Source organism: Hemiscyllium ocellatum, chromosome 29, assembly GCF_020745735.1.
Source record: "Hemiscyllium ocellatum isolate sHemOce1 chromosome 29, sHemOce1.pat.X.cur, whole genome shotgun sequence".
In the NCBI taxonomy this organism is placed as follows: domain Eukaryota; kingdom Metazoa; phylum Chordata; class Chondrichthyes; order Orectolobiformes; family Hemiscylliidae; genus Hemiscyllium; species Hemiscyllium ocellatum.
The window spans coordinates 21,854,534-21,875,258 of NC_083429.1; the positions used below are offsets into that span (position 1 = coordinate 21,854,534).

Genomic DNA, 20,725 nt, shown 5'->3' on the forward strand with positions numbered 1-20,725 from the left:
ATCTTGGGTATAGACAGATGTTGCTGCAGCCATCAGTGAAACATCAGCATGGTGTGTTGCCTCCTGGGTGCCAGCATCAAGGAGGTTTCTGAGAAGGTGCAGAATATTCTGAAAGGGGAGAGTGACCAGCAGGGGGGTTGTTACACAAGTTAGTACCAACAACATAGGTAGGGAAAGATTAGAGAGCTCTGCAGACAGGAAACTAGGCAGGAGGTTAAAAAGGAGGTTCTCGAGGGTAGAAATATCTGCACTACTCCCAGTGTCATTTGCTAGTGAGAGTAGGAATACTTGGTGCAGGGGGCAAGGATTCACATTTTTGGACTATTGGGATCTCTTCAGGGGTTCCACCTAAATTGGAAGGGGACCAATATCCTGGAGGAGAGACTAGCTAGAATGACTCAGGAAGATTTATCTTCATAAGGTTGGGGGCTGGGGGAATCAAGGCCATAGTAAGAAAAGAGAAAAAGCAGAGGCTGATACATTAGTTAAGAGGAACAAGTCAAATGGTCACGTCAGACAAGAGCTTGACAAAGAACGGGGTAAGACTGGTCAATAAAACTGCATTTACTTCAATGTAAGAAGCCGGACAAGTAAGGCAGATGAACGTAGGGCATGATTGGGACCATGAGACTGGGATATCATAGCTATTATAGAAACATGGCTCAGGGATGGACAGGACTGGCACTTAATATTCCAGAGTATGGATGCTACAAGAAGGATAGAAAGAGAAGCAAGACAGGAGGGGGAGAGGCGTTTTTGGTTAGAGGCAATTTTACGGCTGTACTTAGGGAGGATATTCCTGGAAGATTGTCCACTGAAGTTATGTGGATGGAAATTAAAAATAAGAAAGGCATGTTCACCTTTGGGAATTGTATTATAGCCGCACTAATAGTCAGCAGAAAATTGGGAAACAAATATGCCAGGAGACATCAGATATCTGTAAGGAAAATGGAGCTGTAATGGGAGGGGATTTTAACTTTCCAAACATAGACTGGTACTTTATAGTCAAATAGTGTGGCACAGGTCAAGCAGCATCCGAGCAGCAGGAGAATCGACACTTCGGGCATAAGCCCTTCATCAGGAATGTGGAGGGGGGAGCGGACTAAGAGATAAATAGGGGAATGGGGCTGGAGGGTGGGGCGATGGTATCTGAGAAGGTGATAGGTAGATGCAGGCAGGTGGTAATAGTGATAAGTTGCGGGGGAGGGTGGAGCAGAGAGTGGGAAGGAAGATGGACAGGTAGGCCAGCTCAAAAGGGCGGTACTGAGTTGGAGGATTGGATCTGGGAACGAGGTGGGGGGAGGGGAGATTTAGAAACTGGTGAAGTTGATGTTGCTGCCGTGTGATTGAAGGGTCCCAAGGCGGAAGATGAGAGATTCTTCCTCCAGTCACCAGTTGACATGGATTTGGCAGTGAAGGAGACCCAGAACTTGCATGTCCTTGGCAGAGTGGGAAGGGGAGATGAAGTGGTTGGCCACAGGTGGTGGGGTTGTTTGATGCATGTGTCCCAGAGATGTTCCCTGAAACACTTCACGAGTTGGCGTCCTGTCTCCCCGATGTAGCGGAGACCACATCGAGGGCAATGGACACAGTAGATGAGGTGTGTGGATGTGCAGGAAAATCTCTGCTGGATGTGAAAAGATTCTTTGAGACCTTGGATGGAGATGAGGGGCGAGGTGTGGGTCCAAGGTTTACCCTTAGCGGTGCGGCAAGGGAAGTTGCCAAGTGCGGAGTGTGGGTTGGACTTGACAAGGGAGTCGCGGAGGGAATGGACTCTGCGGAATGCAGATAGGGCTGGGGAGGGAAATATATTTCTTGTGGTGGGGTCTGATTGTAGGTGGCAGAAATGTTGGAGGATAATGCGCTGTATCCGGAGATTGGCAGGATGGAAAATGAGGACCAAGAGGGTTCTATCCTTGTTGCAGTTGAAGTTTAAGGGCGAAGGCGCGGGAAGTGGAGGAGATGTGTCGGAAAATGGGAGGCCTTTAAGAATGTGATAACGGGAGTTAAGGAACGATATGTTCCTACTGTTGTGAAGGGCAGAGCTGCAAGTTGTAGGGAATGCTGGGGGGGTGGAGGGAATGCTGCATGACTAGACAAATTGAGTCTCTAGTCAAGAAAAAGAAAGTGGCATATGTCAGGTGTAGACAGCTGGGATCAAGTGAATCCCTAGAAGTGTATGAGTGCAGTAGGATTATGCTTAAGAGGGAAATCAGAAGGGAAAAAGGGCACATGAGATAGCTTTGGCAAATAGAGTTAAGGAGAACCTAAAGAGATCCTATAAATACATTAAGAATAAAAGAGTAACTAGAGAGAAAATAGTTTCCTTTAAAGATCAACAAGGCTGCCTATGTGTGAAATCACAGGAGATGCAGGAGGTACTAAATGAATATTTGCATCAATGCAGTACTGACTGTGGAGAAGGACATGGAAGCTCAGTAATTTGGAGAAATAGTGATGTCTTTAAAAGAATTAATATTGCCAAAGGGGAGGTGTTGGTGGTCTGAAAACTCACAAAGGCAGATAAATCCCTAGGTATATCCCGGAACTTTGCGGGAAGCTAGGGAAGAGATTGCTGTGCCCCTTGCTGAGATAATTGTATCATCAATAGCCATGGGTGTGTTGCCGCAAGACTGCAGCTTGGATATTGTGCCAGGGTTCTCCAGTCCAGTCAGCCTTATGTCACTGGTAGGTAACTTGTTGGAAGGGATTCTGATGTACTGGTTTTACGTGCATTTGGAATCACAAGGACTGATCAGGGATTTTCAGCACGGTTTGGTGCATGAGAAATTGTGTTTCACTAACTTGATTGAGTTTTTTGAAGAGGAGACAAAGAAGAATAATGAAGGCAGCGCAGTAGATGTCGTCTATATGGACTTCAGTAAGGCGTAATAAACTGGTTAGTAACGTTAGATCAAGGGATCCGGGGAAGCTAGCCAATTGAATACAAATTAGCTTGAAGGTGGGAGACAGAGGATGGTGGTGGAGGATTGCTTTGGACTGGAGGCCTATGGTGTGCCTCAAGGATCAGTGCTGGGTCCACTGCTTTTCACCATCTAAATACCTCTCATTTGTATCCAGATATTGTATGGTTAGTAAGATTGCAGATGAAACCGAAATAGGTTGTGCAGTGGATGGTGAAGAAGGGTTTGAGCTCTAGGGAGAGCTGAATAGGCTGGGGCTTTCTTCCCTGGAGCATCAGAGACTGCGGGGTGACCTTATAGAGGTTTAGAAAATCATGTGGAGCATGGGTAGAACAAATAGGCGAGGTCTTTTTCCAATGTTTGAGGAGTGCAAATCTAGAGGGCATCATTTAATATGAGAGAGGAAGGATTCAAAAAGGACCTAGGGTTAACCTTTTCACGTAGAGGGTAGTGTGTGCATAGAATGAACTGCTAGAAGAAATGGTGGAGGCTGGTTCAATTACAATATTTAGAAAGCATCTAAATAAGAAGGGTTTAGGGGGATATGGGCCAAATGCTGGCAAATGGAACTAGGCCAGATTGGGATGTCTGGACACCATGGATGAGTTGGACCGAAGAGTCTGTTTCTGTTCTGTATGACTACGACTCGTGAGTCAGTTTAACCAGGGTTTCATAATTTAACAGAAAACTGATTTATTAATTTCTAAACATTAGTAGAAATAATAACACAACACGCACACAGATTGCGAATGAGAAATGAATCCAAACAGATAAAAGTTAAAAGATATATGTTTCAAACTGGAGCTTGCTTGTGAAAAGTTCTCAATGGAATGTAAACATGGTCAAGCATTTGATTTCAGGATTCCTGTCTTTGAAGGTTAATTGAAACTCTTCTGTTCTGGTTCATTTTCATGGTGGTTGGCTGCCAGCGCTCAGAGCAATTGAGTCTTTCTTTCATCATGTTCCTGTTTGCCAGGCTTATTAGCGAAGTGACTTAAAGTATTCAGAGTGAATAATAGTAAAAGAGGGGTGACTAGGGATGGTTCTTCAACTGAGATCTTCAAAGGACACGAGGGCTTGAACCAGGCTAATACACACAAATACCTCAGCTCATTAGCCCAACTTCTTCCACTTTCACACACAGACCAGGGTTGAACTGGCTTTTAACCATTGTTCTTGTATATTCTTGAAAAGGCAAGATTTAAAACAAATCTCGTGTCCAGACTGTGGTCCTTTGTTCCATCATAGTCGCAGTTTGAGAGAACTCCCACCAGGTTACAGTTCAGTTTGTAATACATTTTTCCCTTTCTAAGTCCATCCCTTTGAAATGTCTTTGATACCTCTTTAGGTGCAACATTCCAGCCTCCCTCCATTCTCCCTAGACATCCACTGAATTTACATCCACACTTAAAATATATGCCCTTGCTTGGAAAAACACAGAGTAATCTACGATAATTCCTGGACTGGTAAGGAAAGCCAAAGATGTGCAGGTTAGGTGGATTGGCCATGGGAAATTGTCCAGGGATGTGCTGGCCAGGTGGATTATCCATAGGAAATGCAGGGTTACAGAGGATAGGGTAGATCTGAGTAGGGATGCCCCTATGAAGGGTCAGCGTGGACTCAATGGGCCAAATGGCCTGCCTCTACACCATAGATATTCTAAGATTCATCAAGAATCTATCTCTGCCTTAATTTAAAGAAAAGATTTAATATTCATGTCTTCTGAGGAAGAGAATTCCAAAGACTCTCAACCCTCAAATAATTTTTCCTCATTGCTGTCTTAAATGGATGACCTCTTATATTTAAACAATGACTGCCTAGTTCTCCCATAAGAGGAAACATTTGTTCTACATCCACCTGGTCAAATCTCCTCAGGATCTTATACATTTCAACTGAATCATCTCTAATCCTTCTAAACCCCAGAGGATACAGGGCTCAGCCTGTCTAGCCCTTCTTCATCAGGCAGTCCACTCATTCCAGGGATTAGCCTGGTACAACCTGCTCGGACCTGCTTCCAGTGCATTAACATCTTTCTCTAAGTACAGTACACAGTACTATTGATGAGGTCTCACTAATGCCCTTTGTAACTGAAACTTATAGAAGGATAAAGAAGTTTGTCTTGAACTCATGGTTTGATTTAATGGTGAGTATTGTTATGTTCCCAGATCTTTGAACAATTAGATAAGTCAGATTCCAGAATTTATGGTAGCATGGTGCTTAAATCCAAAGGTGTGCAGGTTAGGTGAATTGGCCATGCTAAAATGTCCATAGTGTTTCAGGGATGCGTAGGTTAGATGCATTGGTCAGGGTAAATTTGGATAATATGTTAGGGGCATGGGTCTGGATGGGTTACTCTTCAGAGGGTCAGTGTGGTCTTGTTGGGCCGAAGTGCCTGTTTCCACACTGTAGGGATTCTATGATTCTATGAAAGGTCACTTTGACAAATTTGACCAAGTTTTTCAAGGAAGTAACTAGGACTGTTGATAAATGCTTTCCATAGGGACTTTAGCATTACTTTTGATAAGTCCGTCATGCTAAACTGGTCAAGAAAGTAAGAGGTCATGGGACCCAATGCAAATTAGCCGAGAGACAGAAAGCAGAGGGTGATGGTAGAGGATGTCTGTTTCAAGTGGGGTTTCTTCGGGCTTAGTGCTGGGGTCCTTTCTGTTTGTAGTGTACATTAATGACTTGGAGGTAAATGTAGGCGGTATGTTCGAGAAAAGTTTGTGGATGACTCAAAAATTGGTGGTGTGGTAAATATTGAGGAGGATAGCCAAAAACCGTAGGGGGAAATTAATGGATTGATCAAATGGGCAGAGCAGGAGCAAATAGAATTCAATCTCAAAACGTATGAGGTTGTGTATTTGGGGAGGGCAAGGCAAGGGATTATATTGAATGAAAGCTCAGAAGATTGTGAGCATATCCACAGATCTTGAAGGTAGCAGGGCAGATAGATAAAGTGGTTAGGAAGGCATAAGGGATACTTAGCTTTATTAACTGAAGCACAGAATATTCTGGAAATGTATTAAATGCTGGTTTACCATAACTACAGAACTGCATGTATTTCTGTAATCCACGCTGTAGGAGGGATATGATTGCATTGCAGAGGGTGCAAAGAAGATTTATCAGGATCCAGACTGGGCTGGAGGATCTAACGAAAAATTGGAGAGGCTGGGCCCATTTTCTTTGGAGCAGCAAAAGTTGAAAGGGGATTTGATAAAGTCATATAAAGTCTTGAAGGGCATGATAGGAAGGCACTTTTTCTATTAGTAGAACATAGAACATAGAACAATACAACACAGAACAGGTCCTTCAGCCCACGATGTTGTGCCGACCTGTGAACTGTTCTCAGCTCGTCCCCCTACAGTATCCCAAAATCATCCATGTGCTTATCTAAGGATTGTTTAAATCTCCCTAATGTGGCTGAGTTGACTACATTAGCAAGTAGGGCATTCCACACCCTTACCACTCTCTGTGTAAAGAACTTGCCTCTGACATCTGTCTTAAATTATCTCCCCTCAATTTGTAGTTATGCCCTCTCGTACAAGTCATCTTCCTAGGAAAACGTCTTTCACTGTCTACCCTATTTAATCCTCTGGTCATCTTGTATGTCTCTATCATATCCTCTCTTAGCCTTCTTCTTTCCAATGAGAACAGATCCAAGTCTCTCAGCCTTTCCTCATAAGACCTTCCCTCCAGACCAGGCAATATCCTGGTAAATCTCCTCTGCACCTTTTCTAATGCTTCCACATCCTTTCTGTAATGGGGAGACCAGACTTAACACAATATTCCAAATGTGGCCACACCAGCATTTTGTATAGTTGCAGCATGATATTGCGGTTCCGGAACTCAATCCCTTTGCCATTGAAACCTAACACACCGTATGCCTTCTTAACAGCACTATCCACCTGAGTGGCAACTTTCAGGGATTTAAAATCTGATTGAAGATTTGTAGCTCGGGTATCCATTGTTGTGGTTCTGCTCGCCGAGCTGGAAGTTTTTGCTGCAAACGTTTCGTTCCCTGGCTAGGGAACATCATCAGTGCTGTTGGAGCCTCGTGTGAAGCGCTGCTTTGATGTTTCTTCCGGTATTTATAGTGGTTTGTTCTTGCCGCTTCCGGGTGTCAGTTTCAGCTGCAGTGATTTGTATGTGGGGTCCAGGTCGATGTGTCTGTTGATGGATGTTCTTGCCGTTTCCGGGTGTCAGTTTCAGCTGTAGTGGTTTGTATATGGGGTCCAGGTCAATGCGTCTGTTGATGGAGTTTGGGGATGAATGCCATGCTTCTAGGAATTCTCTGGCTGTTCTCTGTCTGGCTTGTCCTATGATAGTGGTGTTTTCCCAGTCAAATTCATGTTGCTGGTTGTCTGAGTGTATGGCTACTAGAGATAGCTGGTCGTGTCGTTTTGTGGCTAGCTGATGTTCATGGATGCGGATTGTTAGCTGTCTTCCTGTTTGTCCTATATAGTGTTTTGTGCAGTCCTTGCATGGAATTTTGTAAACTACGTTAGTTTGGCTCATGCTGGGTATTGGGTCCTTTGTTCTAGTGAGTTGTTGTCTGAGCGTGGATGTTGGCTTGTGTGCTGTTATGAGTCCTAAGGGTCGCAGTAGTCTGGCTGTCAGTTCTGAGACGCTCCTGACGTATGGTAGAGTGGCTAGTCCTTTTGGTTGTGGCATGTCCTCGTTCCTCGGTCTATCTCTTAGGCATCTGGTGATAAAGTTGCGTGGGTATCCGTTTTTGGCGAATACCTTGTATAGATGTTCCTCTTCCTCTTTTCGCAGTTCTGGTGTACTGCAGTGTGTTGTGGCCCTTTTGAATAGTGTCCTGATGCAGCTTCGTTTGTGTGTGTTGGGGTGGTTACTTTCATAGTTTAAGACTTGGTCTGTGTGTGTTGGTTTCCTGTGTACCCTTGTGGTGAATTCTCCGTTCGGTGTTCTCTGTACTATCACGTCTAGGAATGGGAGTTGGCTATCCTTTTCCTCTTCTCGTGTGAATCGGATTCCTGTGAGTGTGGCGTTGATGATTCGGTGTGTTTTTTCTATATCTGTGTTTTTGATGATTACAAAGGTGTCATCAACATATCTGATCCAGAGTTTGGGTTGGATTTGTGGTATGGCTGTATGTTCTAACCTTTGCATAACTGCCTCTGCTATGAGTCCCGAGATTGGTGATCCCATGGGTGTTCCGTTGATTTGTTCGTATATCTGATTGTTGAATGTAAAGTGTGTGGTGAGGCACAGGTCCAGTAGTTTAAGTATGCCGTCCTTGTTAACGGACAGATAACCAAAGCGGACCAGCAAAGAATGAAACCTGAAAGCAACAACACCCCCAGATTCTATGGACTACCCAAAGTACACAAACCAGACATCCCACTCAGACCCATAGTATCACTACCAGGGACACCAGCATACAAACTGGCCAAAGAACTACAACAAAAACTGAAACACCTAGTCAGCGGATCCAAACACTCCATACAATCAACACAGGAATTCTTGGACGTCATCAGGAATACACACATAGACAAAGAAGAAACCATGGTATCATTCGACGTGACGGCACTGTTCACTTCAATTGACAAAACCCTAGCCAGAGAAACAATAGCCAACCTACTGGACATACATAACAGAACGCAGGATGCCGAACCTATCAACAAGGACGGCATACTTAAACTACTGGACCTGTGCCTCACCACACACTTTACATTCAACAATCAGATATACGAACAAATCAACGGAACACCCATGGGATCACCAATCTCGGGACTCATAGCAGAGGCAGTTATGCAAAGGTTAGAACATACAGCCCTACCACAAATCCAACCCAAACTCTGGATCAGATATGTTGATGACACCTTTGTAATCATCAAAAACACAGATATAGAAAAAACACACCGAATCATCAACGCCACACTCACAGGAATCCGATTCACACGAGAAGAGGAAAAGGATAGCCAACTCCCATTCCTAGATGTGATAGTACAGAGAACACCGAACGGAGAATTCACCACAAGGGTACACAGGAAACCAACACACACAGACCAAGTCTTAAACTATGAAAGTAACCACCCCAACACACACAAACGAAGCTGCATCAGGACACTATTCAAAAGGGCCACAACACACTGCAGTACACCAGAACTGCGAAAAGAGGAAGAGGAACATCTATACAAGGTATTCGCCAAAAACGGATACCCACGCAACTTTATCACCAGATGCCTAAGAGATAGACCGAGGAATGAGGACATGCCACAACCAAAAGGACTAGCCACTCTACCATACGTCAGGAGCGTCTCAGAACTGACAGCCAGACTACTGCGACCCTTAGGACTCATAACAGCACACAAGCCAACATCCACGCTCAGACAACAACTCACTAGAACAAAGGACCCAATACCCAGCATGAGCCAAACTAACGTAGTTTACAAAATACCATGCAAGGACTGCACAAAACACTATATAGGACAAACAGGAAGACAGCTAACAATCCGCATCCATGAACATCAGCTAGCCACAAAACGACACGACCAGCTATCTCTAGTAGCCATACACTCAGACAACCAGCAACATGAATTTGACTGGGAAAACACCACTATCATAGGACAAGCCAGACAGAGAACAGCCAGAGAATTCCTAGAAGCATGGCATTCATCCCCAAATTCCATTAACAGACACATTGACCTGGACACCATATACAAACCACTACAGCTGAAACTGACACCCGGAAACGGCAAGAACATCCATCAACAGACACATCGACCTGGACCCCACATACAAATCACTGCAGCTGAAACTGACACCCGGAAGCGGCAAGAACAAACCAATATAAATACAGGAAGAAACATCAAAGCAGCGCTTCACACGAGGCTCCAACAGCACTGATGATGTTCCCTAGCCAGGGAATGAAACGTTTGCAGCAAAAACTTCCAGCTCGGCGAGCAGAACCACAACAACTTTCAGGAATCTATGTACATGGACTCCAAGATCCGTCTGCACATCCACACTACCAAGAATCTTTCCATTGACCTAGTACTCTGCCTTCCTGTTATTCTTCCCAAAGTGCATCACCTCACATTTAGCTGCATTGAACTCCATTTGCCACCTCTCAGCCCAATTCTGCAGTTTATCTAAGTCCCCCTGCAACCTGTAACATTCAAAGCTTGTGAGAAGATTTGTAGCTCGGGTGCTTGTTGTTGTGGTTCTGTTTGCCGAGCTAGGAATTTGTGTTGCAGACGTTTCGTCCCCTGTCTAGGTGACATCCTCAGTGCTTGGGAGCCTTCTGTGAAGCGCTTCTGTGATCTTTCCTCCGGCATTTATAGTGGTTTGTCTCTGCCGCTTCCGGTTGTCAGTTCCAGCTGTCCATTGCAGTGGTCGGTATATTGGATCCAGGTCGATGTGCTTATTGATTGAACAGATTCAATCAATAAGCACATCGATCTGGACCCTATATACCGGCAACTGCAACAGACAGCTGGAACTGACAACCCGAAGCAGCAGATTCAAACCACTACAAATGCCGGAGGAAAGATCACAGAAGCGCTTCACAGAAGGCTCCCAAGCACTGAGGATGTCACCTAGACAGGGGACGAAACGTTTGCAACACAAATTCCCAGCTCGGCGAACAGAACCACAACAACCTGTAACATTCTTCCAAACTGTCCACTACTCCACCGACTTTAGTGTCGTCTGCAAACTTACTAATCTACCCACCTATGCCTGCGTCTAAGTCATTTATAAAAATGACAAACAGCAGTGGTTCCTAAACAGATCCTTGTGGCATACCACTAGTAACCAGACTCCAGGCTGAATATTTTCCATCCAGCACCACTAGCTGCCTTCTTCCAGAAAGCTAGTTTCTAATCCAAACTGCTAAATCACCCTCAATTCCATGCCTCTGCATCTTCTCCATCAGCCTACCATGTGGAACCTTATCAAAGGCTTTACTGAAGTCCATGTGTACCACATCAACTGCCCTACCCTCATCTACATGCTTGGTCACCTTCTCAAAAATCTCATTGAGGTTTGTGAGAGACAACCTGCTCTTGACGAAATCATGTTGACTATCTGCAATCAAATTGTTGCTTGCAAGATGATTACAAATCTTATCTCTTATAATCCTTTCCAAAACCTTTCCCACAACAGACGTAAAGCTCACTGGTCTATAAATACCTGAATCATCTCTACTGCCCTTCTTGAACAAGGGCACAACATTTGCAATCCTCCAGTCCTCAGGTACTTAACCTGTAGACAATGATGACTCAAATATCAAAGCTAATGGCTCTGCTATCTCCTCACTCGCTTCCCAGAGAATCCTCGGATAAATCCCATATAACCCAGGGGACTTGTCTCCTTTGACTCCTTCTAGAATTGATAACACCTGTGTGTAACTAACCTCGATCCTTTCTAGTCTAATATCTCATACCTCATTCTTCTCCTCCACAATATTCTCCTTTTTCTGAGTGATCACCGTTGAGAAATGTCCATTTAGCACCTTTCCGATCTCTACAGGGTCCACACTCAACTTCCCACTTCTGAATTTGACTGGCCCTATTCCTACCCGAAAGATCCTTTTATTCCTCACATACCTATAGAAAGCTTTAGGGTTCTCCTTTATTTTATTTGCTAAAGACTGCTCATGTCCTCTCTTTGCTCTTCTTAACTCTCTCTTTAAATCCTTCCTAGCTGATCTGTAACTCTCCATCACCTCATCTGTACCATCTTGTCCCACCAACACATAAGCCTCCTTCTTCTTCTTAACAAGCGATGCAATTTCTGTAGTAAACCATGGTTCCCTTCCCTTATCACTTCCTCCCTGCCTGACAGGGACGTACCTATCAAAAATACACAATATCTGTTCCTTAAACCAGCTCCACATTTCGATTGTCTGCATCCCCTGCATTTTGCTACCCCATTCTATGCATCCTAATTCTTGCCTAATCGCATTATAATTGCCCTTGCCCCATCGATAACTCTTGACCTGTGGCATGTATCTATCCCTTTCTATCGCTAAACTAAATGTAACTGAATTATGGTCACTGAAGAGTCACTGTTTTTAAGTAAGAAGCAGAAGGGTTAGAGGAGAGTTGAGAAGAATTCTTTTCTTTCAGAGGGAACTTAGAGTCTGGAACTGACTGTCTGGAAGAGAGGTTGGGTCAGAAACTCTCTTAATATTTAAATAGTATTTAGAGATTCGCTTCCATTGACATAGCCTCCAGGGTTACAGACTAATTGGATTAACGTAATCAGATCTTTGTCAACTGGTGTGAATATAATGGGTTGAATCGCCTCCTGTGGTGAAAATGTCTGCATCTATGAGAAACTCATACCATGGCATATGCCAGTCCCTCAGCTCACTAGCACATCTTCTTTCCTAGCACTTACAGAAAAGAGTTTGGAGTTGGTTTAGCTCAGTTGGCTAGCTGGCTGGCTAGTTTGCAATACAGAATGATGCTAACTGTGTGGTTTCAATTACCCCACTGCCTAAGGTTATCGTGAAGGGTTCTCCTTACCATGTGGTGCCCCTCAGGTTAAACTACCAGTTGTCTCTCTCTCTAGTGAGAAAACCGCCTATTGGTTTGGTAACACTATGGTGATTCTTTATCAGGTTGGAATTGGCTTTTAACACATTCTTGAAAGAGACAAAACACATCCCTCACTCAGATCGCTTTCTTCTCTTCCCATTATATTCATGACAACTCTCAGAAGGTTACAGTTCAATTTGTAATACATTTTTCTCTTTTAATTCCAATTCTGTTAAGCTTCCTTGATATCTCACCAGGTGTGACATTCCAAGTCTCTCTCTCTCTTTCTCTCTCTCCAAATCTTGCTGTGTGTCTGTTTTACTCTCTCTCTGTGTCTTTCTCTCTCTAGACAGACACTAAATTTATATCTGAAACCATCTCTTGGCTATCCGTCATTTTCTTTTAAAAACACATGCCATTATTACAAGTTCAGATATCGGTAAATATTTTGAAGTCCTTCCATTGCCATGACACACAAAGTAAATAAAATGAAACAGATTCCAGTGATTGAAGGATGTTATGCTCCCGGATGGGACCACTAAATTTATATTATAGTCTGGCTGGGATCATAAACTTTTTTCAAAGTAGACAAAGACTGAAATCTGAGGTACTTACTCAGAGAACAAAGCAAACAAAATAAAGTTTATTATAGGGATTGAGCTACAGGGAGAGGCTGAATAGGCTGGGGCAGTTCTCCCTGCAGCGTCAGAGGCTGCGGGGTGAACTTATGGAGGTTTATAAAATCACGAGGGGCATGGTTAGGGTAAATGGACAAGGTCTTTTCCCTCGGATCAGGGTGTCCAGAACTAGAGGGCAGAGGTTTAGGGTGAGAGGGGAACAAGTTAAAAGGGAGCTACATGAAGAAGATGGTGCGTTTATGGAATATGCTGCCAGAGGAAGTGGTGGAGGCTGGTACAATTACAACATTTAAAAGTCACCTGGATGGGTAAATGAAAAGGAAGGGTTTAGAGGGATATAGGCCACGTGCTGGCAAATGGGACTAGATTAGGTTAGGATATCTGGTCAGCATGGACGAGTTGGGCCGAAGGGTCTGTTTCTGTGCTGCATATCTCTATGACTTTCTGACTCTATACAATGCTGAGACAGCAAAGAATCTACTATAAGTGTCACAAATAGAATTATTACAAAGGTAAATGTAGACCCGGGTTCAATTCCCGACTCAGGCGACTGACTGTGTGGAGTTTGCACGTTCTCCCCGTGTCTGCGTGGGTTTCCTCCGGGTGCTCCGGTTTCCTCCCACAGTCCAAAGATGTGCGGGTCAGGTGAATTGGCCAAGCTAAATTGCCCGTAGTGTTAGGTAAGGGGTAAATGTAGGGGTATGGGTGGGTTGCGCTTCGGCGGGTCGGTGTGGACTTGTTGGGCCGAAGGGCCTGTTTCCACACTGTAAGTCTAATCTAATCTAATCTAAATGTGGGTAAGATACAAACTGTGGTCAAACACCTCACCGAGACATCAAAACACAATTACAGTCAAGACAGATCCCAGATTTTAGTGATCCCTGACTTTCGTGAGAGTATGGGTCACCAAATCTCAGTTGAATTTTACAAGGGATTCTAATTCGTCACTTTTGAAGACCTAGTGTGGGGAATCCCTCAAAATGCCCATTCCATCATAGACTGCCTCATGGTCTGCTCAGATCCTGGCAGTGAAACTTTCCTTTTCTGGGACCATGCCTCTCAGGGCACTGAAGGCAGCATTTTACTCATAGGCATGATTCTACTAAACTGATTCTGCCCTTGGGTTTTGCCAAACTTGGATATTTCTCAGTTTCACCAAACACATACTGTTTCCGGGCTTCCTTCCCCGACACTGCCTGGAATTATTAACAGTTCAAAGGCTCCCGACCCATTGAAGTTCAGGACAGCTTCCTGAACCCTGTGTTCAGTCCTCAGCTGTATTTATGTAATGGGCCAGACCAAACTCCCTCAAGATATATAAAGGAGGTAGACTAGACCTTTACCTTTAAAATATGAAAAAATTAAGTGCTGTGTTCCATATGCAATCTGATTGGTCAAACTACTCGATGTTAAGCAAAACACAATTTATTCATACACTGTAGTTAATATACACCAAAAGAAAAAAATTGGCTTAGCTGGAATTTTTGAAATGCTTAGCAAAATAATAGATACAGTATCTATTACTAATTGATTGTTCAAATATAGTAACATCCCATAAACACACTCTTCCTGATGGAGGGCTTATGCCTGAAACGTTGATTCTCCTGGCTTCAATTCCACCTTCCCACCTGTTCCCTGGAGCCTTTTAACCCATCAGATATGTACCATTAGATATGTTTATTAGCCTAACTAGATTGCTGTACAAGAGACAAAGCTAGCCCAGCCCCGACAGGCTGAAAAGTCTCTTGTTGCTAGTCTATGGTACTACCCAATCTGGTATCTTCCCACAGGAACTGCATTGGATACTAAGGTTTATTGGACTGACCCAAAGCGGGAAAGCGGGATTTCTGCCAGAAACCCAAAAATTGCGTTGAAAATTCTGAATCTGCAAAATAATGGATACCGAAGGGATATTGGTTTTGCTGTGGCTCAAGTTGTTCTTTAGCTTCTCCGTGTGATACCTTGTTGGAAGCCATTTCATTCTCTAAGATGCTGCCTATTTCTATTGTTTGGTTTGTGTGGTAGAGTTTGCTGTGATTACCAAACAATGCCAGTTGTTATTGATCGTAGTTTAAGAAAGGGCCATTGTTCTACTTAGGCCCTAGTAAAAGGACAATTGCTAAGTGTTTGGAGAACTGTCACTGTACTGCTTGTAATTCGGGCACTCTGATCTAACCCCTTTTCCCACTTATTCCAGTTTGCAGCTGGCCATTGGACTGCCTGTTCCCAGCGGAAGGGATGGACTTCAGTGTCGTGCCTCTTCCCACTTGCTGTTGGTTTCATGAGTGATAACCATAGTAGCCATTTGACAACCTGTTAGCCAGAAGCTGAGTGTTAAAACCCATTGCAGGGAGTGCTCATAGACTAAACAGCAAACAGAAGGTTGTGAAGGAGATCTACGCAAAGGGCTTCGATCACAAGTTATCTGCAGTTGAATACTAATGGCCCAAAGGGCTGAATGGCCTCCTTCTTTCTCAGAATTTCTTCAATTTATGAATCACAGAGTCATACAGCAAGGAAACAGTTCCTTAGGTCTAACCAGCTCATGCTGACCATAATCCCAAACTATACTAGCCCCACCTGCCTGCACTTGGTTCATATCCCTCCAAACACTTCTTATTCATGTACTTACCTCCGTGTCTTTTGAAGAACCAAAAATGAATCAAAATAAAAATTTATACGACTGGAAGTTAATAACTAAGAAATCCAGAAGTAAAATCCACGCTACTCTCAGTCCACCATTTTAGTCATGCAGAAAATTATGTGTTTGAGCTAGAGTTCTCACACTGGCTGTGCTGAATTTTGATTGTGCTTTGTGGAAATTTCATTTTTTAAACTCTCTCAGTGCAAGTATCTCCTCAAAAGACAAACATTGGGTCACTTTGCCAGTCCAGAGGCAATGTGTGAGCAGAAAAGACTCACAATGGTTTCTTGATAGTTTCAGTTACTTGCTGCAAACTCTGAGTTGATAATAATGAATGACTGCACATTAATTATGGTTTAGGTCTTACTTTGTGAGATTTCTAGGAATAATGCTACCTGAAGGTGAGTTTGAAATAGAACAGGTTGGAAATGAGAGAATCTGTTCTTTTCTTTCCTGTGAATTGTACTTTTTTTCTTCAGATTTTGTGGTTAAGCTGTTGGAAGTTGTGTAAAAGACCAGAATACTGACCTCTCAAACTATTTCAAATGTAATTCAGCCAGACAATATGTGGAATCCCTCTCTTTGATGCAAAACCATATACTCAGTACACTGTGTAAAATATCTGTGCATGGATGAGGCTTGATAATATTGTGGGTTCAAATGTTGTCCAGTTCAAGCTGCGGAGAATCTGTTGCCTTTGATTATTGTTAATGAAGAAAGGTCAAGAAAATGCAACATGGCCTGTGGAAACTTGCCTTTCAATTATTTCAGTCCTCTTGTACCCTACCTAGTGGATATCTTAACTAGCCAGTACAGTAATTCTTTTTTATCCCAGTGTTTAAAATTCTAACTAATTAATTCACAAATCTCAGTGGTTAAATATCTTAATCTTGTGATACATTAACTAGCCTGTCCCTTAATACTCCTCATATCATAACAACATGGTCGCTTTAATCCTTTGTCCCCCTCACAAAATTATATCATAGCCAGTTAAGAAGCTAACTTTCAGATACACCAACTGGAAAGATTTCTAATCTTCAGATACCCTATTGATCTGTTCATTTAAGCACGGTCTATGTTATAACTTTAACTCCCAACTCTCATGTTATAATCAATCAACCATCTGCATTTTGTACTGTACTATCTTGTAACTCCACCGTCCCTCTTGGCAATAATTTCAAAACTCTTGCCAAGTGAGGAAGTTTTCCTGATCATCCTTTTGCATGATCTTTACATCAGATTACTCATTCTGATGACTAATAATTCAGTATTTAGTTTATCTCTTCCCCCCTCTCTGTGGCTCTCTCACAATGTAGCAGATGAGTTGGAGGAGTTACTAAGCAGTGCAGTGGGAGGAAGTCAAGTTAACATTTACAAAGATGCTATCATTAGCTGGAATGAGCTGCAGAACATCCTCAATCAAATATTGAGATTCCCACTTTGTCGATCATCTTTGTGCAGCACTGCGCTGATGTTGTGGTTCTGCTCGCCGAGCTGGAAGTTTTTGCTGCAAACGTTTCATTCCCTGGCTAGGGAACATCATCAGTGCTGTTGGAGCCTCGTGTGAAGCGCTGCTTTGATGTTTCTTCCGGTATTTATATTGGTTTGTTCTTGCCGCTTCCGGGTGTCAGTTTCAGCTGCAGTGATTTGTATGTGGGGTCCAGGTCGATGTGTCTGTTGATGGATGTTCTTGCCGTTTCCGGGTGTCAGTTTCAGCTGTAGTGGTTGAAACTGAAAAGCTGAAACTGACACCCGGAAGCGGCAAGAACAAACCAATATAAATACCGGAAGAAACATCAAAGCAGCGCTTCACACGAGGCCCCAACAGCACTGATGATGTTCCCTAGCCAGGGAACGAAACGTTTGCAGCAAAAACTTCCAGCTCGGCGAGCAGAACCACAACAACGGATACCCGAGCTACAAATCTTCAATCAGATTTTAAACTGCGCTGATCTTCTCTGCACTTGATTCAGAAGCTCAAGAGATCAAGCTCAGCTCCTCCCTGTTGGTTCAATTTTTGCCTCAATTCTGAGTCTTCGGACATTTGTCCCTTCTGCTTCTCCTTATTTGCTCTGTCGAAATGCTTTACCGCTTTGAACACTCCATTAAATCTCCCTTTAGCCCTGTCTAAAGAGAACAACCCATGTCTCTCCACATATATGATAACCGCCATCTACCCAACCCCCGTCTCTTGTCGTTTGTTTCATTTCTTCTGTGCCCTCTTCCTAAAGCATGGGTCCCAGATCACTCCCACCAGCAATAAGTCACAGAAGGAGGCCATTCAGCAGAAACAAATAGAAGGCTATGTTGATAAGTTCAGGCAAAGAGGAACAGATGTAAGCTTATGTGAAGCAAAAATGTTAGTATGATCCATTCGGGGAAATTAGGCGAAAGTGAGGACTGCAGATACTGGAGATCAGAGTCAAGATGAGAGTGTTGTTGGAAAAGCACAGCAGGTCAGGCAGCATCGGAGGAGCAGGAAAGTCGATGTTTCAGCAGGAGCCCTTCTCATTCCTGATGAATGGCTTTTGCTCGAAACGTCGATTTTCCTGCTCCTTGGATGCTGCCTGACCTGCTGTGCTTTTCTAGCCCATCTCTAATCTTGACATTTGGGGAAATTGCCTGTTTCTGTGATGTTGGAGCTGGACGACTGTGGAAATTGAAATGGTCTCCAATGGTCTCTCCAGCCTCCAGTCCCCCTTTTCTAACCTTGCATCCATCAGACATTTTCTAAAGTTTAACCACCTACTTAACAATCCTATGCTTCCACTTTTAATATCAAAACCCCTCTACCGCAGGTATGTAGCTCACCTCCTTCTTGACACAATGTACAACTGCTCATCCTGAATAGTCAGATCTGATTTTAACTCTGTAGAAGTGGATGGTGTTGGATGCGTTGAAATCTCGTCCTGGATGTCCAATTTGGGTAATAACTGAGTTTCAGACAGTTCATTTAGTCTCTCACAAAGATTGGAATTCACTGCTCTATGTCCTGACCTCATCCACATTATGTAGTTACTGCACCATAGTATAGACAGGATCTTTCAGCACAAAAAGGGGCCATTTGACACAAAAGGTCCTTGATAGTGTTTACGTTCCATATAAGTGTCTTCCATATCCTGTTATTCCTTTCTCTCTGATATATCTTTCTCGCTTCTCCTTAAATATATCTAACTCGCTTCGCTAGTTCTTACAGCTCCAAACTTTACCTTCTAACTACTCTCGAGCTAAAGAGAGCTATAAGGAAGGAGCTGTGATTCCCATCAATCCTGATGAAGAGCTTATGCCCAAAATGTCGACTCTCCTGCTCCTCAGATGCTGCCTGACCTGCTGTGCTTTTCCAGCACCACACTCGCCACTCTGATCTCCAGCATCTGCAGTCCACATTTTCTACTCCCTGGATTATCAGAACATCTTTTATTTTACATTACCTTAAAATTTCATATGAGACCTCCATCTGTCTTTTTTGGATAGCTTCCCTCCTACCTCCTCAGGTAATTAAGCCACTCTAAGACATTATATAGACCAAGTGCTGCTTGTGAATCCAACAATGGGATCTTTGCCCCAGTCATGCTTAGTCCAATTCCCTCCTAAAGGAGCCAGCATCAACTGAAAATTCAACTATTCTATACTAACCCTTGGTCACTTATCATTCTCTCTGTTGTCAATCTTGATTCCTCACCCCTCAGCAATACCCAGTTCCAAATCCTCATCATTGTCTCCAAATCCCTTCATAGCTTCACCTCTTGATAGCTACAGCCCACTTGCCATTTTCTGCATTTTAGCTCTTGGATACACTGTGTAATAATCAGTGTCCTCGGTAACAGCTTTGAACGTACATGGAACCAACGCTCTGTGATTTCCTCTCCAACTCTCCTGCTCAGGCAGCTTCTCCCCTCTTCTTTGTTGAAGTGCACAATATGATCGATATATTCACAATTACTTTTCATTAATAACATTTCTAATGGAGAAATTTCCCATGTTGACTGTTCATATAGATCTGAATAATTTCTGTTGTTATTTAAATTCCTATGCATCATTTTTAAAAGAGTTTTTAAAAATTGAGTGAACAATTTGGTTTCAATTGTGCCACTTTAAGAAGGCACTACTAAGTTGGCATTCTGTCTATTTTCAGCGGACCCCCCTTTTAGTGCCCTGCCAGCTGTGATTGGCGCTGCGGTGGCAGGAATGCTGATAGCTGTTGTAGGAACTGTCTTGGTGATTCAGTACATTATAAGGAACCGTGAAAGCATTCCATGTAAGTAATTCCCAGCCCTTCCTCATCAAAATGGCACTTCAACTGCCACCACACACTGGCCTGTGAAAGTGGGCACTTCTTAAAAGGGGGGAGCACTTTATAATTTGCTCGAGACCCCAAAAGGCAGAACAGTGGCTCAGTGGTTAGTACTGCAGCGTCACAGCATCAGGCACCTGGGCTTGATTTGCACCTTCTTCCCGTGTCTGTGTGTTTCCTCCGGTGCTCCAGTTTCCTCCCACAGTTCAAAGATCTTTAGGTTCAGTGTAAAGAAGGAGCTTAACTTTGTACCTAGCCTATGCTATACCTCTGAGACTGTTCATTGGTGTACAAGAAGATTAACACGATGCATTCGCCATACTAAATTGACCATGGTGTCCAGGGATGTGTAAACTATGTGGATTCATCGTGGGAAATGCAGGGATAGGGTATGGTGTGGATCTGGGTGGCATGCTCTTTGGAGGGTCAATGTGGACTCAATGGGCCGAATGACCTGCTTCTACCCTCGATGATCCTATGAATTTCAGCTTAGGGTCTTGAGCCCCAGTTTGTGAAGCCCTGCATTCTAGTGCCCCCATCAAATATCCCAGGGCAGGTACAGCATAGGGTTAAATACAGAGTTAACCAATCTCTACACTGACCCAACAAACCCAGAGCATGTACAGCAAGGGTTAGATGCAAAGTTAATCTTCTTGTACACCGACCCCATTAAACTGTCCCAGAGGTACAGCATAGGTTAGGTATAGAGT

At 43.5% G+C, this 20,725-nt stretch overlaps 1 protein-coding gene across 5 annotated transcripts in view; it reads left to right on the forward strand.

Moving 5' to 3' along the window:
* Positions 1 to 20,725, forward strand: part of LOC132829496 (V-set and immunoglobulin domain-containing protein 10-like 2) — a 67,123-nt gene that overhangs the window by 38,945 nt on the left and 7,453 nt on the right. For 4 of the 5 annotated variants that reach the window (XM_060846715.1, XM_060846719.1, XM_060846720.1 and 1 more), the window contains one exon: positions 19,857 to 19,979. The exons of the other annotated variant lie outside the window; for it this stretch is intronic. In XM_060846715.1, coding sequence (XP_060702698.1) covers positions 19,857 to 19,979 — 123 coding nt within the window. The remainder of the gene's footprint in view (positions 1 to 19,856; positions 19,980 to 20,725) is intronic. 5 annotated transcript variants of the gene reach the window in all.